Source organism: Ceratotherium simum, chromosome 39, assembly GCF_057802395.1.
Source record: "Ceratotherium simum simum isolate JZ-2026a chromosome 39, ASM5780239v1, whole genome shotgun sequence".
In the NCBI taxonomy this organism is placed as follows: domain Eukaryota; kingdom Metazoa; phylum Chordata; class Mammalia; order Perissodactyla; family Rhinocerotidae; genus Ceratotherium; species Ceratotherium simum.
Window position 1 is genome coordinate 16,282,452 of NC_141938.1, and position 12,942 is coordinate 16,295,393.

The 12,942-nt window shown below is 63.9% G+C and overlaps 2 protein-coding genes across 2 annotated transcripts; both read left to right on the forward strand.

The window, feature by feature from the left end:
- The first annotated feature begins 4,984 nt into the window (after positions 1–4,984).
- Positions 4,985–7,902, forward strand: LOC101391285 (serine protease 57). The gene is made up of 5 exons (XM_014796008.2): positions 4,985–5,054; positions 6,763–6,916; positions 7,007–7,163; positions 7,376–7,636; positions 7,750–7,902. The coding sequence occupies exons 1-5, from the start codon at positions 4,985–4,987 to the stop codon at positions 7,900–7,902; spliced, it is 795 nt and encodes a 264-aa protein (XP_014651494.2).
- A 734-nt stretch (positions 7,903–8,636) lies between these two features.
- Positions 8,637–12,343, forward strand: LOC101391537 (serine protease 57-like). Its single transcript, XM_004441452.2, has 5 exons — positions 8,637–8,754; positions 9,196–9,349; positions 9,659–9,803; positions 10,793–11,056; positions 12,130–12,343. The coding sequence occupies exons 1-5, from the start codon at positions 8,676–8,678 to the stop codon at positions 12,331–12,333; spliced, it is 846 nt and encodes a 281-aa protein (XP_004441509.2). The 5' UTR covers positions 8,637–8,675; the 3' UTR covers positions 12,334–12,343.
- Positions 12,344–12,942: the final 599 nt, after the last annotated feature.

Genomic DNA, 12,942 nt, shown 5'->3' on the forward strand with positions numbered 1-12,942 from the left:
CGAGTCCTTCACTGATGCTGGCTCCCCGGGCCAGGCGAGGGGTGGGCGCCGGGCTGAGGACATAAGTCCGTCCTTCCCCAGCTCCAGGTCCGAGGGGACAGGGTGGGGACAGATAAGCCAGGCGGAGGGCGAGTGGGACCCCGGGGCAGAAGCCGTTTGTCGAGTATCTGGGAGAAGAGCGTCCAGGTGGGGGACGCCGGGCGCGGAGGCCGGGGACCGGCCAGGCCTGACTGAGGAGCAGCCATAACAACAGAGCGGCTGCTTCTGGGCCCCGGCTGGGCGCCGGCCGGCCCTCTGGGGCCTCCGGGTGCACGAGGGTTGATGGATTTACTCCGCCCGCAGCTCCCCTGGGGCGGACACCGCAGGCCCTGTGGCCGGAGGGAGCAGGCTGTGTCCCAAGCGCGCTGGAGAGCCACAGCAGAGCTTAGAGCTGGGCAGGGGCCAACCCGGGTTGTTTCTGTGAGGGCCTCTGGGCCGCCCGGTGGGGAGTGGATAAAGGAGACGTGGAGACTGGGACCCCCTGGGACATGGGGGAGGCTGGACCAGGTTGAGAGGCAGGTGGATTCTGGATCCACCAGGGGGGAGCCGACAGGGTTGCCCTCCTGGGGATGTGGGACAGCAGGCGCCGGGGTCCCCCGTCTGGAGCCTGAGCTCCTGGAAGGACACGCTGACATGGCCAGGGTGGGGGGGACGATACGGGGGAACATGGGTGGGCAGCTGGACGCCCAGGTTGGAGTTGAGGGTGAGGCCTGTCCTGTGGCATGGGGAAGCCTGGACGAGGCCCCGTGGGGAGCCGGCACAGGCGGATGAGGCAGCACAGTCCCCTGCGGCCCCTCGACTCCCGAGGTCCATCTGGAGTCCTTCACGATGCGTGTGTCACCACGTGGACCCCAGGCCGGGAGTGAGGCAACACGTGGATGGGGGCCCTGACTCCCCGGTTCTTCCTGGCCCCGAGCACACTCACTCACCAGGGTCGGGGGGTCGGAGGTCAGGGGGCGGAGAGGAGATTCGTCCAGACACCTTCGTTTTCTCGTAAAGTGTTTCTTCTCAGCAGGTGCGCAATAAGGGGGCGCATAAGGGAAACGGCCTCTGCTGCGCTCTGGAGGAAGACACGGCAGGATGCACCGGCCTGGGCAGCGACCCGCTGCCTTCCTGCCTCTGACAACGAAACACGTGCGTTCATTTAACATTAAAACAATGAGACCAATTAGCAAACAAACAACAAAAAGACCCAGAGACATATCAGGTGCCTGGGTTCAGGGTCCCGGGTCAGCTCCACCTGTGCTGTGTGCCTCTGAGTCTGTCTCTTATCCTCTCTGGGCCTCACTTCCCCACCTCCCAGGGCCGCTGGGAGGGCGAGCAGGTGAATCCACACGAAGGGCTTGGAAGAGGGCCCGGCACGCACTGCCTTGGGGTTTGGCAAACTTTTTCTGTCAAGGGCCAGAGAATCAATATTTTCAGCATTGCCGGCCGGACACTGCAGCGCGAAGCAGCCGGAGACAGTTCTGGTCCGCGTCCGCGTGGCCGTGTGCCAATAAAACTTTATTTACAAAACAGTTGGTGGGCCGGATCTGACCTGAGGGCCGCGTTTGCCGACCCCACGCCAGCCGCTCACCAGAAGTGAGCTCTGGGCAGTTTCATTGTCGCCTCTCGGCCTCTGTGTCCGTTCAGTCCAAAAACATTTATTGAGCGCCTGCTGTGTGCCTGGCCCTGTCAGGCGCCAGGATGCAGAAGCCTTGTCCTCAGACAGATGGCGCATTTTGTCTACCAAACGAATGATCCGAGGTTTGAAGGACGGTGGATGCATCTTGTTTAAAAATAGGAGGGGGAGGAGGAGGGTGTGGGAGCCTCCGTCCCCGTCCCCGTAAACCATTCGCGTCCTTTCCCACCCTAAGCTCCCCTGGGCGCCTGCCTCCCTCAGATCAGAAGCCAGAGTCCGCCCCGCGGCTCTCAAGGCCCCCACATCCGCACCCCAGCGCATACAGGCGGCCGCTTCCAGGGGACCAGCCTGGAGGTGGCGCCACGTGAGCTGGGGAAACGGGGCCGGGCGGAGACGGTGGGTGGTAGGAAGAGCCTGGGCAAAGGCCTGGAGCGGGGGACACGCGGGCGGGGGGTGTAACGGACTCTGACTAGAGTGGGCTCGAGCTGACCTCTCTCCCTCCCTCAGGGGCGGCCACGCCACCCACGTCCCCATCCTCTGCCCAGCAGTCTGCGGCTCCATCCCGTCTGGGAGGGGCGTCCACTCCCTCGGCCCCGCCCCCTCCTGGACCACCCTCACCCACCGTTTCCATGACGACGACTCTGCTCACCCTGGACGTCCCCGTCCCCAGGGCCCTGCCCAGCACCCCGGCCCCATCCCAGCCCACCTCGAGGCTCCGGCCGCCCCCCACATCCTGTGGGGCCCTCGGACTCCAGAGGGGTCTCACCCTGGGCTCTGCGTGGACGCCCAAACCCACTCCTCCCCTGTCCCTGAGTCAGAGCCCCCCTTGCCTCCGCCAGCCCCGACTCCAGCTCTGGCCTGTGTCCCCTGCCTCCTGGCCCTCAGTCTCCCGGGTCTCCCCACCCCTCTTTCTCCAGAGGGATCCGCCGGCCTGCCCTGCTCACTCGCCTGCTATGGCTCCCCAGCGCCCCGGGCCTGGCCCTCGGGTCCAGCTGAGCCCGGCCGGGCCCGGCCCGGCCCTGCCTCCATGTCCCCACCCACAGCGCAGCCGTCCAGACGTCCAGCTTGGCACCCGCTGTGCCCTCCTCCGGGGACACCCACCCCACTTCCACGTTGTTGGGTCTCCTCGTCGCCCCGTTTTAAAATCCACCCCCTTCCCTCTCCTTCTTTCAAGACCGGTTGCTCTTTGCCCACTTGGTTCCTGGGGTGGACGATGTCTGCTTATCGTGTGGTCCCCTGCCCACCTCTCCCGCTGCTGCGGCCCCAGGACGGCACCTGCATACAGCAGGTGCTCAATAAACGCTCATGGGATGAGTGACTTCACATCTCCTGCTGCTTCTCTGACTTTCCCTGCGGGAAGGACGGCGCCAGCGTCCCATGTGCAGAGGAGCAAACAGGCTCTGCCAGGGGCACCCGGGGCACCCAGCACCCTCAGAGGTGCCCCGGGGTCGCTCGTCCCCAGAGCGGGGAGACCGAGGCTCAGAGCCGTGGGGCAGCTCCGGGTACCCCAACAGTGGCCAGGCCGCTTCCCCCGCGACTGTCCCCGGGCGGAAATCCCGGAGGCCGCGAGGGAGGAGGAGGTGGGAGGGGCCGCGAGGCGCTGGCCTGCCGACCTCGGTGTACCTCTCGCTGCAATGGGCCTGCTCAGAGACCCGTCCCTCCTAGGTTCTCCCCGTCCCTCTGACGCCGGTGCAGGAGAGAGTCTGCGAGGGGCGGTCGTGCCATCACGGCCCTGCACTGACCTGGGCGGCGTCCAGTGGTCTGGCTGGGGTGCGGACGGCGCTGGACCGGCCGTGTTTGCTCTGAGGCAGCACCGTCTGTTTGGGGCAAAAGAAGCGGTTTCCCGGGGCGGGCCCCCTGGCTTAGCGGTTGAGTGCGCGCGCTCTGCTGCTGGTGGCCCGGGTTCAGATCCCGGGCGCGCACCGACGCACCGCTTCTCCGGCCATGCTGAGGCCGCGTCCCACATACAGCAGCTAGAAGGATGTGCAGCTATGACATACAACTGTCTACTGGGGCTGTGGGGAGAAAAGGAGGAGGATTGGCAATAGATGTTAGCTCAGAGCCGGTCTTCCTCAGCAAAAAGAGGAGGATTAGCACGGATGTTAGGTCAGGGCTGATCTTGCTCACAAAAAAAAAAAACAACAACAAAAGAAGCGGTTTCCCGGACTGTGCGTTAACGGGGTGAAGAGGACACAATGTGGGGTTTAAAGACAAGCATCCCCGCGGACACCTGCCCTGCCCGGCGCCTGTCCCTAGCTCTTCCCAAGCCTCAGCCGTCGCTGCCCACCCTGTCCACAGGTGGGGAAACTGAGGCACAAAGTGTGGGGCTTGTGCAAGGTCCCTGGGCCTCCCACGCTGGCTCTGGGGGTTCCTGGGAATGTTTCGAGCTTTTGTCAAATGTTCAGGACCTCTTAGCGGTTCAGTGCACGCGCTCCGCTGCTGGCGGCCCGGGTTCGGATCCCGGGCGCGCACCGACGCACCGCTTCTCCGGCCATGCTGAGGCCGCGTCCCACATACAGCAACTGGAGGGATGTGCAGCTATGACATACAACTATCTACTGGGGCTTTGGGGGGAAAATAAATAAATAAAATCTTTAAAAAAATGTTCAGGACCTTGTGTTCCCCACCTCCCCTCACTGCTTGAACCTCTGCTGCTGCAGGAGGGGCTATGCACCTACTGAGCGCCGACTGTATACCGCGCACCAGGCTGAGAGATGAGCACCAACTGCACGCCCACTGGGGGCCAGGGCATGGATCCAATGCACTCAGGGCTGGATCCAATGGGACCTGGATAGACACCCTCCGAGCTGCAGTTTCTGCAGCAACAACTGTTTATCCGGGACCCCGGGGCCTGACTCACAGAGTCGCTCAACAAGCATCGTGAGTGAGGAAGAGCCTCAGCAGTGGCACGAGCTGTGTGACCCCAGGAAGGTCACCGGCTTCGCTGTGCCTGTTCCTTCACCTGTCCGGGGGACGACAGCAGCCCCCGTGCTGTGGGGGAGGGTCGGGGAGGCGAGAATCAATGACGACGAGAATCGTTACTGTTATTGTTATTTACGTCAACACCGCAGGGCGAGCCGGAGCTGACCCATTTCTCAGAGGGGCTGCGAGGGCTCCCCTTCCCGACACCCACGTGGCCCCGGCTCCCCCACCATGGCCGGCCCCTCGGGAACCGTTGGTGCCGTTACCTCGTGTTTCACAAGCCCCCAGGGGGGCCGAGAAGGACGCCCGGATGCACAGGGAGCGTATCCCGGAGGGAAGGGACCCCCCAGCCTCATAACCCACAGCCACGGGCCCAGCTCTGTTGGGCCCTGATGGAGCACCATGCCCGGAGCCACCACCCCGGCCATCCTCTTGGCCTGCGCCATGGCCCTGGGAGCCCCCGCTTTTGCAGGTAAGGGGGACGGGGACCATTCGGGGTCTGATGGAGCCGTCCAGCTCTGGCTGGACCAGCATTGGGTCCCATGACAGACCCTCAGAATCCAAACACACTCCCAGGGGGGCTGTGTCCTCTGCACCTGACAGTTGCTCAGGAAAAGAAATTCATATGACCATGAGGTCACGTCCTCAATATGTAAAGAGCTCCAGTAAATCAATAACAAGAGTAATGTTTAGTAAAGAGAGTTACTATTATTCTCATCATTGTGGTCACTGTTCTTGTTGTCCAGTGTTCTCTGACTGGCCCCTGGGGACAATGAAGCCACCCAAAGCCCCCATGGAGAGACCCTTCAAGGATGCAGTCTGGGAGTCCTGGGTTCAGGACTCTCCACTGTGCAGCCCCAGACAAGCCTGGCTGCCCTCTCTGGGCCTCAGTTGGGGAAGCAGAATCCCAACCCCCACTCGGCCCCTCCTCCCTTCAAAGCTCCACCGTGGGGAGCTGGGTTATTTGGGACCATGATGACGGTTATTGGTTTCACAACTGCTCCCCAGACGGGAAGGAAGCACGCCTGGCTGTGGGTAGAATCCGCCCCCAGCAGAGGCAATGGGAACGTCCCAGGGCCACAGCCCTGGCTCCACCACTTCCTCGCTGTGCAACCCTGGCCAAGGCACTTAACCTCTCTGTGCCTCAGTTTCCCCATCAGTAACGGGGATAGAAACAATATTGCCATCTTTAGGTATCTCTGCGGCTTTGGGTAATCCTCGTACCAACCCCCAGGGGCGTGTAGCTGGGGACACAGCTGTGACAGGACAGCCCTGGGGGTCCAGAGCAGACAGGAGCCTGCAGAGTCTCCCAGGGGAATGTCCACTACCAGCTGCGACCGGGCTCCAAGTGGCCCTGTGGGGTCCAGCCCAGGCCGAGACCCCAGATTGGATTTTCACGCTGACCTCACGGTTTGCGTTTTCCTCGGGGCCACGTTGGTTTCCCACGGCTGCTACATCGTCACACACTTAGTGACTTAGAATGACGCTCACTGGTCATCTGATCCGCAGGCCTCCCTGGGCTGAAGTCCAGGTGTCGGCGCGTGGGCTGGGCCAGTTCCCTCCACACCAGCTGGTTCCACCTGACCCTGCCACTTTGAGGCTCTGGGCCTCAGTTTCCTCATCTGTAAAATGGGGACGATGACAACACAGTGACCTAATTAACACAGGGAACTGTGGCTGGCTAAATACGGCCCCAGAGATGTCCCCGTCCTGGTCCAGGGATCTGTGAACGTGTCACCTCACATGGCAGAGGGGACTTTGCAGGTGGATTAAGTCGAGGCCCCTGAGATGGGGGATGACCCTGGATTCCCCGGGGCCCAGTGTCATCACAGGGTCCTCATCAGAGGGAGGAGGAGGGTCAGAGGCAGAGAGAGACGGGAGACGCTGCGCTGCGGGCTGTGCAGACGGAGGAAGGGGCCCCGAGCCCAGGACACGGCCTCTAGAAGCTGGAAAAGGCAGGAGACGGTTCTCCCTGGAGCCTCTGGGAGGAAAGCCCTGCACACACCTGGATTCAGGACTTCTGACCCCAGAACGTGAGAAGACGAGTGTGTGTGGTCTGAAGCCACATGTTTGTGACAGTTCCTTGCAGGAGACTCAGGGTCACTAGAAATGCCAGGCACGTGGGGACGGGCAACGTCTGGCGGCACGACCGCAGGCCCCTCACCCGGCTTTGCCCACAGGGACCCTGCGAGGCAGCATTGTTGGGGGGCATGAGGTGGTGCCCCACTCGCGGCCCTTCATGGCATCCCGGCAGCTGGACGGGAAGCACTTCTGCGGGGCTGTGCTGGTGCGGCCACGCTGGGTGCTGACTGCCGCCCACTGCGAGGTGACCTGGTGAGCGGCCAGGGCTGCGTCGGGGGGCAGGCGGGCTGCAGGTCCGGCGCGCTCCACCCTCAGTGCCCCATCCCCGTCCCTCTGAGGCAGGAACCTCAGCGACTTCCGGGTGGTCCTGGGGGCCCACAACCTGCGGGTGCCAGAGCCCACCTGGCAGGTCTTCAACATCACACTGGCCGTGCCCTACCCATTCTACGACACCCAGAGGGACACCTATGACATCCAGCTCCTCAAGGTGGCCGGGCAGGTGGGGCCGGGAGGGGCAGCCCCCCGGGGGGCGGGGGAAGAGTCCACACTCTCGCAGGGGCCGGGACGGAGCCCGGAGCCCGGGGAGGTATCATCACCGTCATCCTCATCGTTATTCTGTTTCTCCCTGTCCCCCCGTCTCTGTCTCTCTGTCTCTCCCTGTCTCTGCGTCTCCTCCGTGTCTCTGCCCCCCGGGTCTCTCCCCGCCTCCAGCTCCACACTGCAGCCAGACGCACTGGCTCCGTCCGCCTCACGCCCCTGCCTGGCCGGAACAGTGATCTGCCCCCCGGGTTGCGATGCCGCGTGCTGGGCTGGGGCGAGACCATGGGCCGCGCCGACCCCTCGGCCGCGCTGCTGGAGGCCCCCGTGGTGGTCCAGCCCCGGGACACCTGCAACGAGTCCTGGAGAGGGGCCCTCACGCGGGACATGCTCTGCGCCTCCACGGGGACCAGGGAGCACTGTGGCGTGTGCGCGGTGAGCGGGCACCCCGAGGCCCCGTCCCCCTGGGGTGACACGACACGGGGGCGCCGGCCACCAGGCCTCGGTTCCCCCGCCCGCCCGTGACGCCCAGCCGCGCCCGTCCACAGGGCAACTCGGGCGGCCCCCTGCTCTGCCGGGGCCGTCTGCACGGCGTGGTGTCCTTCTCCTCTGCCGTGTGTGGGAGCCCCCACTTCCCGGACGTCTACACCCGCGTGTCCGCCTTCGTGTCCTGGATCAGGGACGTGCTGCAGCACTACTGACGGGGTGGGCGGGGGTCCGACCTCAATAAAGGCTCTCGAAGGCGTCACCGGGCCTCGACTCTGTCCCTGTGGCTCCCCGGTGCCCCCCGGGGGCGCCCCCGCCTCTTGGCTCCTGGTTCACGGCCCTGAACCCAGGTTGCCAGATCCGTGCCCCCCGACCCCGAGAACGTCATCACCTTTGTCACCGTCACGCTCTATCTCCAGATCCTGCCAGGGGCTGGTATACAGTAGGCGCTCAATAAATGCAGCAATAATCACAGGGCTTTCCGGAAGCCCGGCCCTTCTCATCATCCTCACAGCCCTGAGGCCGGTGCTGGGGTTGCAGGTGGGGAAACTGAGGCTCGAGTCAGCGGCAGGCAGGGCCGGGGCTGGACCCCGCTGGGTGAGAGCCGGCACCACGACCCCAGAGAGGCAGCCGCGGGCACCCCGCACATCGGCCGTGTCCCGGCTCCTGAGGGAAGCTCCCTGCACATGGTCCTGGGCAGATGCTGGGTAAACCGAGGCACAGAGAGGGTCGGTGACCTCTGGGGTCACACGGCCTGGCAGAGCCCAGGCAGGCGGCCCCGGGAGCCCCCGTTTCCTGGCCTCTTGTGCAATCGGGGTCCTGACCACGGACCCCGGGCAGGCGGGTCCCCGCTTCCGAGAAGCAGTGGCTCAGGACGAGGCGGGGCCTCCGGCCACAGGCTGCGGCCGGTTCCCCCTTTCGGGGCCGTTGGGTGGGGGTGGGGCCATGGCCGGCAGAGCCCTCGAGGGAGCCGCCAGCCCGCGACACCATGGGGCCCAGGGCAGGGGGCCCGGACCGCCTGCTGCTGGCCGTGGCGACTGCCCTGATGCTGACCTCAAGGCCCCCAGGTGAGGACCCTCGGGTGCCCCGCCTGAGCCCCGTGGACCCCACACAGGCCCCCCAGCACTTGGGGCCTCGTTGGGGTCCCGGCTGCCATCTCCTCTCTGCGTCTCTCCATCTGTCTCTCTGCATCTCTCCATCTCTCTGCGTCTCTCTGCATCTCTCTGTCTCTCTGCATCTCTCTGTCTTTCTGTCTCTCTGCATCTCTCTGTCTCTCTACATCTCTCTGTCTCTCTGTCTCTCCTTCTCTGCATCTCTCCGTCTCTCTGCATCTCTCTGTCTTTCTGTCTCTCTGCATCTCTCTGTCTCTCTGTGTCTCTCTGTCTCTCTGCATCTCTGTCTCTGTCCATCTCTGCCTCCTCCTCCCCGCCCCCAACCCTCACCCCGTCAGGTGCCCCATTAGCCCTTCCTCCCACCCGGCCCCTGACACGGCCCCCACCCTCCTGCAGGCACTTGCGGGGTCCGAATCATCGGGGGCCACGAGGTGAGACCCCACTCCCGGCCCTACATGGCATCCGTGAGGTTCGAGGGCCAGCACCTCTGCGGGGGCTTCCTGCTCCGTGCACGCTGGGTGGTCTCGGCGGCCCACTGCTTCAGCGACAGGTGAGCCCCCGGGAGATGTCACAATCCTCACGTCCATTCTGAGGACTTCGTTATAACAGCGAGCGTGAATATTGACATTACTGCAGTTAACAGTCTAATTCAGGGGGGATTTATAATAACCACAGTCAGTGTGATATTCACTCTCCGTATACTTTTATAATAATTATTAAAATTAATATCCCAGCCGTGGGGGGTAATACTCTAATCAGGTGGGAACAGGCATCCGGGGCCAGCGGGAGGCTGGAAGGGGGTTTCGCAGACGGGGAGATCGAGGCTACGATGGCGGCTTCACCCCACTCCCCCCCGCAGAGACCCCCGCACGGGCCTGGTGGTGCTGGGGGCCCATGCCCTGCGCACCTCGGAGACCACACAGCAGGTGCTGGGCATCTCGACCGCCGTCTGTCACCCCGACTATCACCCCACGACCCACGCCAATGACATCTGCCTTCTGCGGGTGAGCGGGGGCCGGGTTGCTGGCCACAGGTCTGGGCTGTCCCCGCCACCCCCGGAATGACCCGCCGGGTCCCCCCAAGTGCGGCAAAATTCAAAACGGAGAGAGCGGACACGACAGAAACGGGCCCCCGGGAACGGGAGGGTTTCGGGCGCCGTGTTCTGGGTGATGTGCACGGGGGGCAGCGAATGTCCACAGCCAAAGCTCGCCTGTGGACGTGACTCATCTGTGAGACCCCGAAGCCCGGAACCCGCTGCTCTGGTTCACCCATCGCATCACGCAGACGGGGAAACTGAGGCTGAGGGTGGTCAGGGATGCGCCCGAGGTCAGGGAGCGAGTTCCAAGCCAGGGGCCTGAGTCATTCATTCCACGACCACTGATGGAGCGCCAGCAGCGTGCCATGGACATCAGCCTGGGCTGCCCTCTTAGAGCCCCGGGTCTAATGGGGTGGCAGCTGGGTAAACCCGCCTTGACGGGGGCACATGGGAGCCCAGGGGAGGCACCCGTCCTAGCCTGGGAGTGTGGGAAGGCTTCCAGGAGGAGGCGACGTCCGACCTGAGACCTGAAGGTTGGGTAGGACAGGTGCTCCGGGCAGGGACACAGGTGGACCCAGGGTGGGAGTCAGTTCCTTCTGGCCGGGGGGAATGGGGATGGCCGAATGGTGACCCAAGGAGTTTTACCCCGAGGGCAGTGGGGAACCGCGGGAGGAACAGGGAAGGAGATGCTGGTGAGAAAGACCCTTTGGGCAGCGGGGGAGGTGAGGCTGGAGGCTGGGGGTCGGGGGAGGCTGGAGTCCTGGTCCAAGGGCCTGAGGCCCGATGGGTGGGGGGCGTGTGGTGGCGAGACCAGCAGGGCCTTCTGACGGCCTCATGGTGGCTGCTGTTGGTTTTTCTCCCCGAGGCCAAGGGGTGGCCAGGGGTCACAGACGGGTAAACCGAGGCAGGCGTGGTGGCGGGTGCTGGGGGCGGTCCTGAACTCTGCCCTCCCCGCAGCTGAACAGCTCTGCCGCCCTGGGTCCGGCCGTGGGGCTGCTGAGGCTGCCGCGGGCGGGCGCCAGGCCACCCAAGGCTGGGACACTGTGCTACGTGGACGGCTGGGGCTCCACGTCCAACTTCGAGGAGCAGCCCCCGGGGCTGATGGAGGCTGAGGTCTATGTGCTGGCCCTGGACATCTGCAACAGCTCCTGGAAGGGCCAGCTGAGCCCCGCCATGCTCTGCACCCACAGCGGGGACAGCCATCGGCATGGCTTCTGCTCGGTAAGACCCTCACTCTCCGCCCCACCCACTTACTGCGTGGGGAAACCAAGGCCCACAGAGAGGGTCAGACTGGGCAGAGCCTCGGGAACTAAGTCCCAGCTCACCTTCAACCAGACGGGTTGCACCTGAGGCCCTGGAAGGGCAAGGAGTTGCCCAGGGTCACAGGGTTGCCATGTACGGCTGGGCAGGTTGCACACTGCACAGAGCTACACATTTGTGCATTTCTAAGTGGTGTCCAGTAGGGAGCAGTAACAGATCTCAAGGAAGGAACTTCTGCTCCTATGACCTTGTAGAGACTAACAGCAACCCAGGCCCTGGCGCCGAGGGAGGAACTTAGCCCAGGGGGACTCTTGTTCCAGGCGAGAGAGTTCAGTGGTTCAGAACATAAATGCAGACGGTGCCACTTCCCAGATGTGTGGCCTTCAAATAGTCATGTTGCTTCTCTGGACCCCACTTTCTCCATCTGTCAAACTGCCAGTTCATAGGGTCAGAGCTGATTTCAGATGATAATTTGGGTAATAGAACCAGGGAGGGGAGGGGAGGAGGGGAGAGAGCAGGAATTTTCAGGGAGTATTCAGGGAGGCCTCTCTGAGGAGAGCACCTCTGAGCCGAGGCTTGAAGGAGCCTTGAAAAGATCCGAGGGAAGGCATGCCAGCCGAGGGACTGGTCGCAGGCGCTGTGTACAGCTGTGCAGGCTGTGCACTGCACAAAAGGCAGCTGACTTGTGTATCTATACGAGTCACGTCCAGTAGGGGACAGTAACAAGTCTCAAGAATATGCAAAGGCCTACAGGCTGGAGCAAGGTTGGTTTGATCCGGGAACAGCAAGGAGGCTGGTGCAGCTGGAACCAGGTGAGTGAAGGGGAGAGGAGGGCAGACAGGTGGGCAGGGGCTGGAGCCTCAGGGCCTTGAAGGCTGAGGTGAGGGGTTTAGTCTTTGCTGTAGGAGCACTAGGGAGCCACAGAGGGGTTCAGAGGCAGAGAGGGTCCCGGTCGGATTTACATGAGAAGCAACTTCGGGGAAAGCGAGGCTCCAGAGAGGGACCCCCGACCTCGCCTTTCCCCCCACTCCCAGGCGGACTCCGGGGGGCCCCTGGTGTGCAAGAACCGGGCCCACGGCCTCGTCTCCTTCTCGGGCCTCTGGTGTGGCGACCCCAAGACCCCCGACGTGTACACGCAGGTGTCCGCTTTCGTGAGCTGGATCTGGGACGTGGTTCGGCGGCGACCCCAGCCCGGCCCCCCACCCGGGACCCCTGGGGCCCCTGCGGGAGCTGCCTGAGCTGCGGGAGCGCCGGGTACACACGGGAGATGGAGAAAGATGAAGATGGGCTGGGGCCTGGAAAGTTCCGCGGCCAGGCAGGAGCTCCAGGGGCCCCCAAACCGGGAGGCCTGGTGTGTGTGGGTGGGGGGACATCACTTCCAAACAAAAAGGGCCAAAATAACTGAATAAAATGCTGACTGGCTAACCAGACGGGATGGTCCACCTGCAGGGCCCACCCACATTCCTTCCAGCCACTCCTCGGCCCCACCGTGGCCGAGGGTCCCACTCTGCCACTCACTCCCCGGTGACCCTGGCCACTGTCTCGCTCCCTCTGCTGCAGGACCTCTCCACTTTCCCCCTGCTGACCCCTCTGGATTCACCTACCCCCCACCCGACACTCAGGACGGCCTCCCGGCCTTCGCACCTGCTGTGCCCCCAGCTGGAACGCCATTCCTCCAGTAACCACACCCGCAGACAAACAGAACCGTATGGACGGAACCGAGGCTGGGAGGGGATGGGGTCTCCCGGCCCCCAGTGTGGGGTCTCGGGTGGGCCGGCCTCCTCGCCTCTGAACGGTGCCTGGAGCAAACGGCGCCCGGCCCGCACCATGAGCCGGGTGGGTCCCAG

What these genes read in the sequence shown, in the direction of transcription:
- LOC101391285 (XM_014796008.2), top strand. Translation starts at nt 4,985, where the DNA reads ATGCCCGGAGCCACCACCCCGGCCATCCTCTTGGCCTGCGCCATGGCC. An exon ending in GGGAGCCCCCGCTTTTGCAG is followed by an intron (nt 5,055 to 6,762) that starts GTAAGGGGGACG and finishes CTTTGCCCACAG; the next exon opens with GGACCCTGCGAGGCAGCATT. An exon ending in GCCCACTGCGAGGTGACCTG is followed by an intron (nt 6,917 to 7,006) that starts GTGAGCGGCCAG and finishes CCTCTGAGGCAG; the next exon opens with GAACCTCAGCGACTTCCGGG.
- LOC101391537 (XM_004441452.2), top strand. Translation starts at nt 8,676, where the DNA reads ATGGGGCCCAGGGCAGGGGGCCCGGACCGCCTGCTGCTGGCCGTGGCG. An exon ending in GCCCACTGCTTCAGCGACAG is followed by an intron (nt 9,350 to 9,658) that starts GTGAGCCCCCGG and finishes TCCCCCCCGCAG; the next exon opens with AGACCCCCGCACGGGCCTGG. An exon ending in ATGACATCTGCCTTCTGCGG is followed by an intron (nt 9,804 to 10,792) that starts GTGAGCGGGGGC and finishes CCCTCCCCGCAG; the next exon opens with CTGAACAGCTCTGCCGCCCT.